This window comes from Prinia subflava, chromosome 2 (genome assembly GCF_021018805.1).
Source record: "Prinia subflava isolate CZ2003 ecotype Zambia chromosome 2, Cam_Psub_1.2, whole genome shotgun sequence".
Lineage (NCBI taxonomy): Eukaryota > Metazoa > Chordata > Aves > Passeriformes > Cisticolidae > Prinia > Prinia subflava.
Window position 1 is genome coordinate 87,400,978 of NC_086248.1, and position 17,488 is coordinate 87,418,465.

Below are 17,488 nucleotides of genomic sequence, written 5' to 3' on the forward strand. Positions count from 1 at the left end.
AACCAAGTTCGCAGCCAGCTCTCTTCACCCGCATGGCGCCCCAGCCTGGCTCACGCACCCGTGCCAGGCTGGTCCAGTGGTGATGCCACGTCTCCCCATCTCTGCAGCCAGCAGGGTGGACAGGGCAGGGCAGAATGTGACCAGCACGGCTGAGGGAAGCTGGCCACAGCTGGCATCCTTGGCAAGGACACAACAGCACCCCATTCACCAGGAACTGAGGAGGAGGGCTAGCAAAATCTCGGTGAGCAGCATTTCTGTATTAACTGCGTCCCTCATGACCTGCCCTCTTGCAGCAGGATGCGTCTCATATCTTCTGTGCATGTCTCCTCCTGGACTCATCTAAGGATCATATCTTCCTCATCCCCTCCAAGGAGGTGAGTGACAGGAACCTGGCAGTGAGGAGACACATGCTCTAGGGACAGGACCTCTGGGGGTTGCTGTGACACAGTAGTGACAGCAGAGACCCGAGAGCTGAGGCAGTACTAATGGAAATGCCCATCCCTGAGTATCGAGAAGAGCCAGCAAAAAGTACCAGAGTCCCTCCAGGAAAGGAGGGATTACTCAAGGGGCCAGCCAGTTCTGAGCCAAAAGCAGCAGGCACTGTGCTAACGCAGCTATCTGAAGCACAAAGGCTGGGAATATCTGAGCACATCCTCGCCAAGTTCCTTTTGCTGTCCAAACACAGCCCCATGCTCCCAGCAGGACTCACACACAGGATGTTTCTGCTGCCCACAGCCTGTGTGACCCACCTTCTGGTAGGGCAGTTGCTCTGCTTTTCCCCTCCTCCTCCTCCTCGTTTCAATATAGGCAGCCTGGGTACTTGTCCTGCCCAAGAGGAGCTTGCTAAACCTTCAGACCTGCAGACCTGTAACTACTTTTGCAGGCAGTTATCCAGTGCTGGTGAGCAACCCTGGACAAACAAGAGATTTTCCAAGAAGAAAAGAAGGAGGCAGGGCCGGAGGAGCATGGAAGAAGCAGTGGGTGTGGTTGTGTCCTCGGCATTGGTTCTTAATTAAAACACAGAGCTGGGCACAGAGCGGAGATTCAGAGAAGGTCCTCCCTTCCCTGGCACCCCTCACTCCAGGACTGTGCCAGTACCTCCCATGTCAATCCCACCGCAGCTGGGGCTGAAGACCACAGAAGCTGGCACAAACACGGCAGCCTGAAATCTGGCAGTGCTGGTTCTCTGTCTCTTTTTTGTACACTGAAGGGTGGAGAGAAAGGGAGGGGAGCCTGGCACAGCTCCTTCTCGAGCCCAGAGTGCCATCTGGCACTTGGATGCAACACAAGGGACTGAGTGGGAGTCAGCAGAGGGACTTGAAACTTCTGACGTTGGAGTGATCTCGGAGAGGGGGGAAAAGAGAGGGCTCCAGAAGCAAGGAGGCAGGGGTTTGCAAATGGGAACCAGTAGGTCCCTGGGCATAGATCCTGCCTGCAGGAAGGTATTTTTGATTCAGTCAAGAAAACATATGATCTGGGAAAAAAACTAATTAAAAACTAACAGGCAGATAAAGTGTCTTGCCTGGGAAGTTTCAGCTTGGCAAGATAGGGCAGCCTTTTTCCTCTTGCCCTGCTACAAGCAGCAAGGGTCAGTGAAGGGAAGGGGTTCCCATGGTGGAAAGTGTTACCAGCTGCTAAGCTGAACCAAGGAAGGAAAAATCTAAGTTTTCAGGGAGCAGATTCACTGAGGCACTGTGGCTGTTCAGGTGGGCAGGACAGCATGGAGGTATGGTTGTGAAGTGCAGCCTTACAAAGCATCTTGGGCAAACACAATGCAGAGGATATCCTGCCCCAGAGCCAGAGTCTGGGATGTACAAGAAAGATTTAACATTTGCTTCCATTTACTTGGAGGTGATTCCTAGGAGACACAGCCTCCCAGTGGATGAAGAAAGCCTCCTGCACTATTTATGCAGTATTTTTGAAGTAACCTGAATGAAGAAAACCTTCCTGTTTCAGAGTTCAGGCCAGAGATGAGGAGGTGTGAGAAGAACAAAACCATCTCCCTTGTGGAGGTCATATCCTGATTAACCCTATGGCAACTAGACTGTGCCCTGTGGAAGGTGGGGGCAAGTCCAGGAATATTCTGGGACTGGTTTTGCACCAGCAAGGGAGGAAGGATACCTCTTTTCACAAACCTTGGTGTGATGCATGCTAATGGGGATGCCAATCACAGCAACTGGTCAGACTTCCTGATTATTTGTTCCCCTGTTTTGTTTCGTTAATTAATCTCAGAGAGCATGTAAGCCACCCTCACCCTCAGTCTGTGGTGGGATCATTTATCTCACCCCCCACAGGGCTCCTGTGTGCCACTGGAAAGGGCAGGCTGAGGGGAGCTGCTGCAGCCTGTCACCTGGCAGGCTCTGCCTCCTGCCCTGTGCCCAGCATCCCAGCAGGGATATCTGTGGGATATCCTGGGGAGATGAGCTTCCCCTCCTGCTGCCAGGCTCTGCTCCCCACAGAGCAGAGCAGGCAGCAGATGGGCTGGTCTCTCCCTGCCAGCGCAGGCAAGGGGGCTGGAAGGTAGGAGGTAGAACCAAATCCAGTCTCATTAAGGGTAATTACCATTCATCCCAGGAAGCAGTAGGAAAAAGAGCCCACGTTCTCCCCATCTATTAATAGCTGTCAGCAGCTGCATGGTTCCTGCTGGGACCCAGGGAGACCAGAAAGCTTTGGGAGAGCAGCAGCACAGAGAGCATCCTGCTCCCCTGTCCTTCAGCACTGGCTGTACAGGGGCAGTTTTCCTCCTTTCAGGATGTCATTTGTTTTGCTGCTTCCCCCAGGACTCCTGGAACTGCTGGCTGCTTGTAAGCAGTGTTTTCCAGCAAGAGCTGCAGGGAGCCAGCCAGAGGAGGGCCTGGAAACAGAGCCTTGGAGCCAGTCCCTGCACCTCAGCATCCTCAATTTTCTGAGTCCCGCCCAGTTTTGGCAACTTTCTGTGCTCCTCATTGAAAGGGTAGAAGCCATTAACGAAAGAGGACTCCACCAGTGCCGAGGACAAACCTCACTGGCTCCTACCCTAATGAATCTCTTTGGTGTCAAGCAGACATCACACACCACCAGGCTCCTCTCAAACCCGACCTTCAGCTGTGCCCATGGTTCTCGCCCACGGAGAGATAAACCACATCTGACAGACGGAGGTTGCCTTGCTGCAGGCATCAGCTAGAGAGGCTGCCCCACTGGAGTACAGGACTCAAATGAAACGAGATCCTGCACTGGTGTGGTGACTTCTGGCCACCATGGTGTGATGTGAGGACACAGGGAGGCTGCAGGAGATGCACGAGGAGAGCTGACCAGGAGGACACATGCACAGAGAGGGTTTTTTTTTTTTACTCCTTCTATCTCCAGCTGCCACTGCAAAGAAAGAGCCTGCTACTTGCTGTGGGCAGAAAGCTCACCAGATGTGTTCCTGAAGTCCTTGAGGAGACAGCTGGTGCTGGTGTAACTGGAGAGAAGACAGGGAGAGGTAGAGAGAAATGGAGAGGTAGAGGTAGAGAGAGAGGAGAAATGCTTGGCTGCAGAATGTGTTGGTGGCTGGGCAAAGCCAGGGAGGATAACGTTTCTAGTCCATCATGCTGGGACACTAAAAAAGGTTGTCACCCTACAGCCATAGCTCTGTCTCTGCAACAGCACCTGAACCATCACATTAGCAGCAGAAGATGCTCTCTGGGATGTGTTCCTCCCACACAAGGCACTGGAGGGCCTGGCTCCTGTCCAATTTATTTGTTGTGATATAAGGTTTAACTGTTGTTACCCTGTCCTCCAACTCCAGGCAAAGCTGGCAGAGCTGATAATGCACAACACCATCACAGGTGCTGTCTGGGGGAAATCTGAGACCTGGTAGCTGGAGGGATACAGAGGGCACCTGGGGTCTACTGGCAGGTCAGTGCTTTAGCCACTAGGGCCAGGAAGCAGCACCTTCCCTCATCCTCACTCTCAGATGTCAACAGTGGGGATGAGAATGAGAATGGATGCAGTATTTTACCCTGCATCCCTACTCCACATCATTTAAGGAGCAACTGCCACTGCACACCCCACTGGGAACAACACTAATTTCTACACTCATAGAAATAAATGTTAAGGTAGAGAAAGAGTTAACATAGCTATTTTTTGAGTACCTCTACTTCTTTTCAGCATATGATTCAACACCTGATTGCATCAATTTTGACAACTGACTGCAATATTGGGCACTGTTGTCTCTGGGAATCAATGACTGGGTAGACACAGCTGGACTCTGTTGGACTGTGAAGTCTTCAAAACATGACATTTGCATTACATTGCACATGAGGTGGGCTAAAAACCTCAGTTGATGGCTTGCTCAGAAATTGATCATTGTTATGCAGGCAACTCAGGGGTGCTATTTCTGTGGATCTGGTTTGGCTATCTCCTTTGCAATTCAGGAGTCTGACCAAATGTGTCCATGGAAATCAGTGCAAGAGAAAATATCTCTGGTTTTATGTTGCTCTCATTTCTGCTTTTCAAGGTCTCAAAAGCCCTGGAGATATGTTCCCAGGAGTAACATGGTCAGTGTGAGGTTAGCGTTTGTGAAGGGCTTTGCAAGGCTTCTGACTACCTCACTGTGTTAAACACCAGCTTGACTCACAGGCAGTGTCACTGTCTTCTGGGGAGCTGAGTGACAGAATCAGGCCACACCTAGAAGAAGAAGTACATTGCTGCCAAGGTCTAACTTTCCATCTTTGAAATTCACAAAGGAAGCCTCAGAGTCCTGATCCTTTTTTTTTTTTTAAATCTATGCCTCTTTGCATTTATTGTTTTGTTGCTGAGCCTTTGGGGTGATCTGGGATCATGGTTTTAACATCTTCTTCATGACCAGGAGGTAAATTTTATACGAAAGTCAGCACGACTTCCTAAAACTGCCAGCTATTATGGGACTTGCAGGACTATCATGAGAGCTGGCACCAGTGTTATGTATGCTCCCACAGGGCACAGGCTGGCTGCACTCCTCATGTGCCTGTTACATCAGCATTCCAAAGGTGTGAAAGCCTGTTTCAGGCTGGAAATGCCCTGACAAATGCTGCAGTGCTTAGATCTGAGGAATGGGAAAGAGGAGATGCATGTTTCCATCCCCTTGTTTACTCTTTGTATTTCACAGCGGGATGTGTGCCTTGATGAGGATTCTGGTCTTCCCCCACCTCTGCAGAGGATGGTTAACAACAGAATGAAAAATGAACAAGTTATTTTCACCTCTTCTCATGAACAGGAGAAGAGATGAACATATGGCAGATGGACCAAGATCTTCTTGCCATCAGTGGAGTTCTCAGATTTGCTTTCCTCCCCCTCAGACCTGCCTGTGATGTTGTTCTGCCCCAAAATATGAGGCCTTGAAGCAAGCCTGTTTCAGGCACAGGCAGCGTACCTCTAGCCATACAAACATGCAACGAAACGGGGATCTTGAGGACAACAATGTACTCACGCTTTGACTGGTACCGAACCATTCCCATCGCACACCTCGCCTCATTCTTTCCATGACGCCACAGCAGCTGCTGCTGCAGGAGTGTCCAGGACTTCGGCAGATGCCCCCCTCCCTCTCCCCAGCACTGGTGGAGCACGGTGGTGAGCTCCCACATCTCCTCTGTGCTGGAACAGGGCTCCTGCTCCCCACGGCACTACCTCCCAGGAGCTGCAGCGGGGCCCAGCTCCGGTCCCTCTGCCTTCCCGCTGGCTCTTGCCGCCCGGCCTGCCCTGGCAGTGGGCGGGCCTGTGCCAGCCCTGCCCGGCCCGTTCCGGCCGGTTCTCGAAGCGCGGCGCGGTGGGCCCTGCTCCCCACGAGCCCCACGCGAGCCGGGCCGGGGCCGCAGCCCGCGGGACCCGCCCGGCAACGGCCGCGTCCCGGAGACGGCGGCAGCGAGCGCGGCCGGGCTGCTCCTACCGCGTTCCCGCCCCGCAGCAGCCGGACAGAGCCGGCAGCAGGAGCCCCCGGGCGCAGGGGGCGGGAGGGACCCTCGCGTTTCTCGGCCCGGTGCCCCCGCGGCGTTGGCGGGGCTGGGGACACGCAGCGCCCGAGGCCGGGCTGTGCCCGCGGCGGTTCTCGCAGCCCCGGCGTTCGCAGGTGCGACTCGGACGGAGCGGCCGCGCTAACGAGTTCCCTTCCCTCCCGGAGTTCCCTTCCCTCCCGGAGTTCCCTTCCCTCCCGGAGTTCCCTTCCCTCCCGGGGCCGCAGAGGAGCTCGGCTGGCAGGGTGCAGCGCAGGGCCGAGCGCACGGAGCTGGGCCGGTGGGGCTGGCGGGGGCCGCGGCGTTCCGCAGCATCCAGGCGTTCTCCCGGCCCCTCTCCGAGCCTCCGGGAGCTGGCACTGAGAGCCAGCTGTGCTCAGTGGCCGGGGCTGCGGTGGGCAGTGCTCGGGTATGAAAGGGCTTTTGGTTTTCTGACATCCCGCTGGGGCAGTGCCCCTTCCCAGGTCACACTGACAGAGATCCAGGACCACAGTTTTGACCCTTCGCACTGCCAGGATTACGGTGGTGACATTAACCAAATTCCCAAACGGTCAGCTGGCCTCACTCTGCCCAATCTCCCATTACTGACAAATTTCATTATATCTGAAGCTAAATAGATTCCTCATTTGGCACTTTTTTTTTTTAACTCACTTAAAGCCCATTGCAGTGTCTCAGGCCCTGGTTTAATCTGCAACACAGTGCCCTGATGCACACTCAGGATGAGCCTTTAGAAGTGCCACAGAGCATGGCAAGACATCCCCATGGGTGTTGGTGGGATCAGCGGTGTTAGCCAGACTCAGGATCACTTGCCTGGACTACAGGTAACAGCATTCAGGTCAGCATACCTGCAGCACAGCTGGCATTTTCAGGGTGCTGCTGCAGTGGTTTAAGAGCTTCCACAATTAATGGGCAGACAGAGCTTCAGTGCAGATGCAGTCTTGGCTGGGGCATAACCACCCTCAGAAATAATTCATCCTGCTCTTACAAACTCTCCAGTAAGCACAGTGTTTACCGTTCCATTTCTTGGATCTCTGTAGTGCTGGTTGGAGCATCGGCCAAAGGTCACCAGTTTCCATGCAGCTCTTCTCTTTTGGTCTCTCTGGGATTTGGTGTGAATGAAAAGAGCAAAATTTTTTGTTTATTTCCAGATCAAAACAGGTTCAGCTGAAGAAGGTTAGGCATGTTAGTAGCAGCATAATTTGGTTGTGTGACTAGATATCTGTCAGTTCCTCCTGTGGAAGTGTGATTTCTTTTGTTTTTTTAAGAAGTTGTAGCATTATTTACTTTTCAGTCTGATCTGGGTGGTAAATGACAAAAACTGGGAATTTACCACATGGCTCTGTTCATCGTATATTGTCTAACAAAGCCTTTTTAGGATAGGTGACTGATGTGAATGTAGAGTGGGTGGGAAGGAGTGTGCATTGACAGTGTTGACTTAGTTTATGGATAGTGAACTACTGTGCTACCCCTGTGTTTAAATATGTGCCTGGCAAACCCGGCTCTGGAAACTGGCTTAGAGTCTCAGCTCTGGAAACCGGCTTAGAGTCTCAGCTCTGGCTGGGCGAGGCTTCTGCAGCCGAGGCAGAGGGGGTGGCAGTGAAGGAGGCCCTCCCCTGGTGCTAAGGGCATCTGGCAGATGTGTTCATCATGCTGGTATGGTGAGAATGGATGTATTGGGAGTGGTGGCTCAGCATCAGACCTGGCACCACAGGCATGGGGTTGATTTGGATGCTTTGCAGCCTTGCTCCTGTTTGCTTCATAGTGAATGACAAGTGGGCACGATGCAGTCAGCTGAGCTGACCCGCTCTGGAGCTCAGATCAAGGGAAAGCTTCTCAGCAGCCTGGGCAGCTCTGCCTCAGGTCAGCTGTGGCTCCTGCCTCGACTCTTGGAGCCCATTCAGCAGCCCTGCATGTGCCATGGGTTACCTACCCTCTGAAAATCCATCTGCCATCAGTAAACAGGCAATTGGATCATCTGCTGGAGCAGACAGGAAATAATCCTAGGCCACCAATGCTGCACTGGCTCTCCCCAACAGCTGGCCTTTAATGATTGTTTCCAAAAGGTCAGGAAAGCCATCAGAAGCTCCAGTCAGCTGTGATTGGCCTGGGGGACAAAATGATACAGACTCTTTTTGAATAGGACAAAGGACTGAGCAAGGAGAAAACAATTTTCCCAGTCACTTCTATTAATGCCACCTCACTGCCTTCTAGATGTGTTTTACCCTTCCACTGAAGTCCATCGAGCACCAGGAGTTGGGTCTCAGCTGGGTTAGTGTGCTGAGGAGAATCAGGTCCCTTCTTTTCCCCCAGAAAGGTGCCCCATCATCACAGCACCTTCCTTATGGCGCAAGGACCTTTGGAGGGAAAGGACTCCCAGTCCATCCTCACAGCTGCCTACCACGCATTCCTTCTCCTTCCACATCCATCCTTCGTCACGTCAGGCTTCCTTTTTCTACAGCTTTTGCCTTTGTCATCTGTACACTACTGCCTCCCAGGAAATACAGCTTCCCTGCCCTTAGCACCCTTCATCCTCCTGCTTTGGGCCAGAGAATGCCCTTCCACTGCCATCTCCACCCTTTCCTGACTGTCAGCTTCAGGCCTGCCTCCAGAGCATTTGAAGAAGCTTTTGCTGACATATTTGCAGCATGAATCATTTGCTCCTCTCTTCTAGACCTCAGCATTTTGCAGATCTCCTCTTTTCCCTCTTTTGCAGGCCCTTCCTCAGCTGCCTCTTGGAGGGGGAAGGAGCAGAGGGAGTAACACTAGCAAAGCCAGCTCCAAAGCTTTCGGGGAGAGGGCAGTGCTGACAGAAGTGGCACCAGCTGGGAAGGCAGAAGTGAAAGGAGCAACCTTGTGCAGGAGAAGGAAGGAAGGACTAAGATGGTTCATCTAGGGACCACTGTCTGGGTCACATCCCTCACAAAGGAGGAGCTGGTTGGGATCAAAGCACCCTTCAGGTCAGGGATATGGTGGCCAAAGGTACTACATGGCAATTATCCTTCCTCAGGATCCTTTGACCCTATGGTGGTGCAAGGCCAGCACTGCCCTGAGATATCTTCTTGGCCTTGCAGGAAGGTGTTCTCACCTCTGGCATTGCCATGCACCTCTGCCTCATGCTTCTTTTAGGTGTCCTGCAGCCTGTAACTGCCCAGCGCTGTGCTGCAGCCCTGTGAAGTCCAGTTAGCCCCAGTAAGGATCAGCATGGGTCTGTATGCCCATTGATACTCACCAAACCTAGATGCTCTTGTGGAACACAGAGGTCAAGTGGATGATTCCTTCCTGGTGTCTTTTCTGACTCTTTCAGACTGGCTGGTTAGAGAACCTTTAGGACTTCCAGGCAATAACCATACATGTGAGATTCTGAGAGGACTGGCCTTGAGGCTGGAATAGGAACCAGCAAATGGAAAACTTTGGTCTGGGAAAGCTCTGCAAAATTAATAGGACCAGGCATCCTTCCTTCTGCTCCAGGCTGGTTCTTTTAGCTCATATCTGCTTAGGCTCAGTGTGGTCTGAACAGGTCTGACCCATCTCATCAGTTAATGGATGTTTGGAAGGAGTTCAGCCAGAGAATAATGGAGAAAAGCAGGAAAAGAATACACCTATAATGTATTCATCTGTAAAGCATCTGTCTTTATAGAGTCATAAGAACAGGCATGCTGGATCAAACCAGGGGGTAGCTGGTCCAAAACTCCATCTCTGACAGTGGCTAGAAGCAGACACCTGGAGAAGAGTAGAAAAACAATGCAAGTGTGTGTTCTTTCCTCCAGCACTCTTCCCCACCTCCAGCTGTGTTCGGCTGTTCACACTGAGCCACATGACTTCTGTGTATTCCATCATTCTCAAAGGGTTTCTCTTCCAAGGACTTTTCTTAGAATCTGCACAGACTCCTAGCATCCACAGTATCCTGTGGCAAGGAATTCCCCAGTTCAAATGCAGTCTGTGTGAAGAACCCTTTGCTTTAAACCTAGCTCCTGCCAGCTCCCTCTATTTCTTTTATTGGAAAAGACAGTAAACAATCAATTCCTGTCCATCCCCTTCAAGAGCACTCTGAATTAACACCACGTTGTTATCTCCTTATTGCATGTGGTGCCTAGAGACCTCTTTGCACAGGGCAGGGTATGAAGATGAGGCTGAGTAATAGTTGTGTGGCTGCTGTGCTTCCACTCTGAAGCAGAGGAGGCAGGCAAAGTGCAAGTATGTCACAGGAGAGCAGTGTGAGCTGACCATTAATATTGCTGCCTTCTTTCTAAAGCTGCCATTTTCTTTTGCAGGTAACCACGCAGTGGTGACTCTCAAAGAATTTTCCCCTTGCTTCTCCTGAAGAAGTAAGGTCCTGAGCAAGGATGGAGCAGTCAGCAGCGGGTGACAAGAGCAGAGCCACTGCCTCACCATGTCCACCTCAGGCCAACCTCATTGAGGGCTCACTCTACACACGCCGCTGCATCACTGAGGATCCCAGCTGGTCCCTGGTCACTGTCCCCGCCCTCACTGAGCTCTGCCTCCAGCACATCGCTCACAATTTCGAAAGTAAGTGGGAGCACATTCATTCTAGGACACATGGAGAGAGGGTCAGTCCTGAAGAGCTGAGGGTCAACAAAGCAGGCAGATGCATCTGAAAGGCAGTGTGGCACCCAGCCCTGCCAAAGGAACAGATGGGGAGAAATATCCCCTTGGGCAGCCAGTTAAACAAACTGTTTAGTTGCTAAGAATGTATTTGTACACTCCAGGGATGGCTGTAGTCCTCTGGGCTGCAGTCCAGGATGTGACTCTGACCTTGTTCCATCACATGTTTGTCCATCCATGCTCTTCTGGACTCACCTCCACCACGACCGGGGCTGTGCAGTTGCTGTTTCCTGCTCTGGATTCATACACACGTGAGGGTAGTGCTCGAGGATGGGGCTCTGTTGTACTGACTGCTGTACAAAGAGATGGGGAATTGCTCCCTGCCCAGAGGAGCTTTCATCTTGGTATTGTACTCACAGGCTCAGCCCTGGTCCATGGCTTTTGGTGGTGATGTGACAAGTTATATCCTCAGGCAGGGAATGTGCTTTTGAAGCAGGTGGACTGATGAAATAGCAAAACAGAGGAAGCATGTCTCATCTGAGAACTGACTGGCAGAGGGAAAAGAAGGGCCTACCTGTCTTTTTGGCTGACTCAGTGAAGTGGCAGCAAAGACCAAAGATAGTTTTAAGGCTGTGTCCACACTGGGACTGTACGACAGTGCAGAGGAGCTCAGTGCTGCCATGTGCCAGGAGCTGATGGTACTTGAGGGTCTGAGCTGGGACAGCCTTGCAGTCCTAGCAGCCTGATCAGTCAGTTTGATGCCAAATGCATTGGGCCTGCTTTGTGCACACATAAAAGCAGTGTGCTCGTTTTCATGGGGAACCTGGGGCTGTTACCTGAGCTGTGAGGATGCAGCTTGCCCAGGGTGGGGCCTGAGTGAGCCTGAGTGAAGCTAGCCCAGCCCTGCCCATATGTGTCCCACCTCTGCTTGTGCTGTGGGGTTTTGCAGAGAAGGTCACTGCAGTGCCAGCTGTGGGACACTGGAAAACAGACTCCAGGAAGAGGCTGTGGTAAAACTGTCAGTGTCCTTAGGAAGGGTATGCTCCAGAAACAGGGGAAATATAAAGCTAGCCCCACTTGGTGTTTCATAATCTGATTTCCCATACACAGATAGGTTTCTCCACTGATGATTTATGTTACTCAACACAACTGTGTACAATTAACCAAATATTCATGGTGTGAGTACACATGGCTTTTCTCTGGTGTTTCTTGCCATAAAGAACTTCCACCAGAGGAGACAGCTGAGAGTTAGGGCAAGCATTGGGAAAGAGACTCAGGGGAAAGAGTACCTGGGAAAGCAGAACTTTTATTTAAACAAGGTGGATCTAAAAGCTAGGAGTGTGCCTCCACAAAAAGGAGCAGGAATCAATTTGAGTTAAGACCAATGCTTAAATTAAGATAAATAGGCACAAGGACCTGCATGAAAAGCATACAGTGGTTCTCAAAAATACTGTTCTTCAATATGCTTAGAAACCAGAAGGGAGAAAGTTCAGCAAATGGCAGGCCAAGCTCTCCCATCACTGTAAGGCTGAATTAGTTCTCTCGGGAGCAAAATTCATGCTCTGAATATAAACTGCATTCAAACTAAGTTTAAATGGGGAGCTCAGTTTCTGGCACAGTTCCCAAATATTATGAGAGTAAACCCAATTACGCTGATGTTTCATTGTAAAAGTTAGAAATCGCATATGGAAATGTACAAATAAATCCTACGTGTCTTCTGCCAAATTAGCTCTGTGCTCCAGCTTCTGGAAACTGAGGAGAGAGCCAGTATCAGCAGAGGGGAGGGCATGGGCACACAGCTGGGGGCCCGGGCAGAACCATAGTGCCAGCAATCGTTCCTATGCTCAGACCAACCTCTCATTCCTTTTATTCTTCCAGACAACCCTATTTTGAACTATCTTCTGCCTAAGCACCAAAAGAAGGTGGTGGACAGGCTCTCCACCAGCCTTCCCCTCACTGTGACTGCCAACATAGTAAGCCATGAGGACTACTGGAAGAGGTGCTGTATGGAGCGCTGGCAAGTGTGTGATGTCTCCAACTATGGAGACAGCTGGAAACGGATGTTCTTTGAACGTCACCTGGAGAACATTCTGAAGTTTTTCATCCCTAACGTCACAGACCCCCAGCAGGTCCTCGAGCTCATCCCACTCTGCAAAGGCTACGTGCGGAAACTGGAGATCGATCAGTTCCTGCCACCTTTGCGGGTGGATCAGCAGGAGGAGAGCAATGACCTCTCTGACACAGAGGAGGATGCTGAACTTGGCGAGGTCTACATGCATCACTATGACCTGAGAGATCTCATCACTGCTCTCCCTCACCTTCAAGAGCTTCATCTCACTTACGGTGTGAAGAGCTGTGGCATGAATTTTGAGTGGAGCCTCTTTAACTTCACTGAGCTGGACTGCTCCAACCTGGCTGCTGCAGTGAAGATGTGCCGTAACTTGAAAGTAATATACCCCAAATTGAACTTTACTCCCGCTGCTAGCTCTTCAAATTGCCTGTGGCTAGAAATACAGGGACGAGTTTTGCTTGCTGGTAGCACCCTTCCCTTTGCAAGTTACAGACTCTGTCAGAGTGCAGAGATGTTAACCTGCTGGCCTAGTGCTGCGTATCTTGTTCTGCTAGGTCCGTGTTAGAATGGGTTGTCAAAAAATCACTGAGAAAAATACTTGTTGCCTGTAGCATAAGGGGCAGCAGCTCTCCACTGTTTTAACTCCTCATATAGTTCTGGGAGGGAAGAGAGGAAAAGTCCAGAGGGAGCTTTCCATACGAAGTTTTTGGTAGTTTTGCTCAGTAAATGCATGCCAGCTTCTCCCAGAAGAGCAAAGACCCCAAGAACAGCATGGGGAAACACTCACACTTGCCTTACAGCAATGAGGGATTTTCCTCCTAAGCTTTAACAGTACCTTCAGCTCTGTGGCAACTGCAGTGCAGATACTCAGCCCCTCCAAAACATCAGTGGGCATTGCTATCCAGAGTGGAGCCTGAGTAAGCTGGGTGAACTCCTCATAGATTGGCATGCTTTGGAAAATATGGCTTCCAGAAAACAAATGACCTCTCTTGTGGCTCTTAAGATGCCCTGGCCACACAGGACACTGTGCTATGGTTACCACTGGTGCACGTGTTCATTCAGACAGGTTTGACTGTGATCTGGGGTGGGTTCTGCTGCTAGTTGCTGCAGACGTTTAGACAGCTTTATCTTGCCTTAATTTTTAGGCCCCAGTTAGAGATCTTGTGTAGTCAGATGAGAGGAACAGGCATTTCCAGGAGACAAACCCTTTTTCCCTAGAATAGGCATGGAACATCAGTGGCATGCCCTGCTTGCTAGGAAGTACCTGCCCACTAGGACAGCAACTACTTAAGCCTGGTAGCTAAAGGTGTCTGAAGTGAAGGGAGATGAATCCTGTCTGGTGGACCACAGGTTTAACTCTGTGATTATCTTGTACAAAGCTCAGTCCGAAGCATTGGCTGTTGTAGTGACTGTGGTTCTTATGCCCACAGGTTTTCAAGCTGATACGAAGCAAAGTGGATGATGACAAGATCAAGGTCCTGGCCCGTAGCTTGCAGAATCACCCTTGCATGTTGGAGCTGGACTTGTCCCACAATCTCATCAGGGACCACGGGGCACAAGCTCTTGGCAAGCTGATCATCCACAGCAAATTAGAAATCCTCAATCTGTGTAACAACCAGGTCTGTTACCTGGGGGCTCAGGCTCTTGCTCAAGGCCTGGCTGAGAGCTCCACCTTGACCTCCCTGAATCTGCGCCTCAACTTTGTGGAGGACAAAGGTGGGGAGGCGATTGGCCGTGCCCTGCTGACCAACACCAGCCTGAAGTTCCTCCATCTGGGAAGTAATAACCTGTCGGAGCCAACCGCAGCAGTGTTCTCCCAGGTCCTGGCTCAGAACACCACTCTGACCAGCATCAGCTTCTCGTGCAACCACCTGGGGCTGGTAAGAGAAGCCTCTTCTCCCTGCAGGCTGTGAGCCTGTGTGGCAGCCTTGCAAAGCAGATGCTGAGCCTGTCTCAAAGCCACAGAGGCAAATGCATCATTTTGCATTCTTGCTATCATCACAATCAGTTGTGAGCAGGGAAGAGACTGCAGCAGATGTCAGGAAAGAGAAGAACACCTTCTCTGCATGAACGTGCATTTACCTCACTTATTACATCTAGCTCTGTTAATGGGGCTGAATCTATCTTTGAGGCTTTGGGCTTTTGGGGAGAGAGGGATTTTCCCCCCAGGAAACTTGAAAACCAGGAAGCATGTCTGGGAAAAATCACACGTGAGCGTAGTTAATGATAGGCAGCATGAGATGAGGGTCTCATGCATATCCTCTGTGCTTTCGATCTGCTGTGCCATCTGTCACTCAGCAGCACACAGATAGTGTCACCCTTCCCAGAATTTCCCCTGTCCATCACACGCTCAGAAGAGACTGTTAGAAAACTGGCTTGGTTGTTGAGCTTCTTTAGCTCACCCTGCGGCCCGGGAGCGGTGCGCTGGGTCAGGAGTGTCATGTCTGCGTGCTTGTAAGGGGCTCCTAAAACACAGGCTTACATTTTCTAGACATAAGAGCATCCACAGATCTTACTACATCCCTAAGAGCTGCAGTATGCAACATGCCCACAAACCAGACCGCTTCTCTTCTGCTGATTAAAAAGAGCTTTAGAAATCTGAAACTAGACAGCCAAAAGCAATCATGCTGGCTTTTAAACTTTCTGTGCTGCCTCAATTATTCTCACTGTCAAATAAAGAGACAGCAAGACCAGCTGTCCCTGCTGGCAGGAATATTGGCATCAATGTGTTTGACAAGGGTTTTAAAAGGATTTGATGGCAGAAAACCTTTTGTGAGTTCTGAGTTTCATGGTCCTGGATGTGGAAAACCGTTTGAGTTTAATGATACAAGGGGGCAAAGGTCAGAAAGGATAGCAGGATTTTTGTTTAGTAAATAATAATCTCTGTGCTTAACATATTCCTTCTGGTGAGTTCTCCTGTTACCCATTTGTGAAGTTCCATGGCAGCCCAAAAGGTGTCAGGTAGTACTATCTTTGGGAAAACTGGGAGTTTTGCTAGAGATGCATTTAATTCTGACCTCTGTACCCCATTAAAAAGAGACCTCTCCCCAGTCCTTTTTGCTCTGCCCTTTTTGGCAAAAGGGCTAAGAGGCAGGGTGTTGGCATGAGGGGACCATCTGGAGAGAGGAGAAGGGGCAGGAGGTATTTGGTACCTGAAAGGGAAGAGCAACAGCAGAAAAAAGTTCAAATTGTCACATCCCTGAATACAGTGCTTCATGTATGGGGGGGAAATGCCTCAGAGTGGGTTGCCTCCCTAAGGCTACATCACATTTTCTGTCTCATGCAAGCTGATCTTCAGTTACATGAGATATTCCCCTCAGGAAAGCCAACACAGCCTGGGAAATGGCATCCAGACAGAAAACTGCCAGTTCTGGGGCTCCCAGAACTGCCAAGATGAGGAACAGCACTCTAATCCATTTGTCCCCAGCCAGCAGTAAGCTGGGAACCAGGGGACAGGGGGAAGCAGACTCCTCTCGGGTTCTCATTGCCAGATGTGTTATTAACCAGCATGAGCTTGAGAACTCCTGACACGGTACCCAGAGGGAGTCATTAGCATGTGTCATATCAGAGAGGTGCATAAGGTTACACTCCTCCTCTGCTCTCCTCCTGTGAGCAACATTTCAGACCTGGGTGAGGGCCTTTATCCCTCTTGGCACCATCTCATGGACCTCCCACTGACAGCAGCAGAAGCTGCCCTGGGGAGGAGGGAAAAGGAGCAGTACACTTGTGTTTTGGATGTCCTCCTTTAACCATCCCCTCTCCTCCTTTTGCAGGATGGTGGGAAGCAGCTGCTTAAAGGGCTGGCAAACAACAAGACTTTGACCGAGCTTGATCTGCGCCACGCAGAGGTGGAGCAGGAGACTGATTTCCTCATCCACGAAATTGTGTGGGCCAATCGGGAAGCGGTGAGGCTGGGATCCCTGCAGCACTCCACCACAGAACCCCTCTGAATAAAGTGTTCCAGGGAGAAATGAGCTTTGGGTGTGCAGTCTTGGAAACACTTCACTTCAGTCTTGGCTTCATTTGCTTTTCTGTGAAACACTTAACTTGTGGCTGCCACTGCAGCCTTTCCCAGACCCCCATCATCCAACCTGTGACTTAACTGGAGACAGACGTTACATCTCAAGGCACTGTAGTGGCACCACAGAGCAATCTGCCTCTTAAGTCCTCTCTCTCACTACACCCTAAATCTCACCTCCTGTGACGCTTGAATATGCTCCAGCAGCAAGCTTAGTTCAGGCAACTGAATATTGTTTCACCTGTAAAGCAGCTAAGATGAAGTCTTTGCCACCTAAATGGTCTAGTCCAGACCTAAATTAAAGGTTTTGCTGAGGAGGATCTGAGAGGCATAGAGGATTGAGGGAATGTTGCCTCTAGTTCCTCAGCAGTTTTTTCTGGCTATTGCTCTGCTCAATAATCTATTTGTATTTATAGTAAAATCTGTCTAGAGTCTGATATGGGTGGTGAAAAGTAAACAAATAAATTCAACAAATCAAGAGGTCTCACCACCACGGTTTCCTCCTTTGGGTAGCTCTACTTTTGTTCAGTGATAGCCTGCTTTGCAACAGGTGAATTCTTTACAACTAGATGCTTACCTTACTTAGTAGCACTCTTCTGTGAAAACCTGTCCAAAACAATCTGTGTTTTGCATAACTTCAAGCTAGAGGGGTCCCTTCAGGACTGCTGGCTCACAAGTTTGAAAACCGTGCAGTTTCCTTTTGCTCTACAGGCTGCAGTCACCTGAGGATGGGACAAGGCACACACTTGAGTGAGTTGGTGCATTGACCACCCTGCTCAGGAGATAAGGCAAGTGGGTTGATTTCCATCCCTTCCCACCCTCTGAGCAATGCAGGAACTTCCCATGCCTCCCAGCCCTGCCCAACACCAGTGCTCACAGACCCAC

At 50.7% G+C, this 17,488-nt stretch overlaps 1 protein-coding gene and 1 long non-coding RNA gene across 2 annotated transcripts in view; one reads left to right on the plus strand and one right to left on the minus strand.

The window, feature by feature from the left end:
• Positions 1 to 5,640, minus strand: part of LOC134547212 (uncharacterized) — a 25,109-nt gene extending 19,469 nt beyond the window's left edge. The window contains exon 1 of the long non-coding RNA XR_010079416.1: positions 5,432 to 5,640. This is a non-coding gene — a long non-coding RNA (uncharacterized LOC134547212). The remainder of the gene's footprint in view (positions 1 to 5,431) is intronic.
• A 200-nt stretch (positions 5,641 to 5,840) lies between these two features.
• On the plus strand, positions 5,841 to 17,382 carry TCTE1 (t-complex-associated-testis-expressed 1). The gene is made up of 5 exons (XM_063390881.1): positions 5,841 to 6,067; positions 10,223 to 10,478; positions 12,393 to 12,961; positions 14,016 to 14,465; positions 16,359 to 17,382. The coding sequence occupies exons 2-5, from the start codon at positions 10,295 to 10,297 to the stop codon at positions 16,533 to 16,535; spliced, it is 1,380 nt and encodes a 459-aa protein (XP_063246951.1). The 5' UTR covers positions 5,841 to 6,067; positions 10,223 to 10,294; the 3' UTR covers positions 16,536 to 17,382.
• The last annotated feature ends 106 nt before the right edge of the window (positions 17,383 to 17,488 follow it).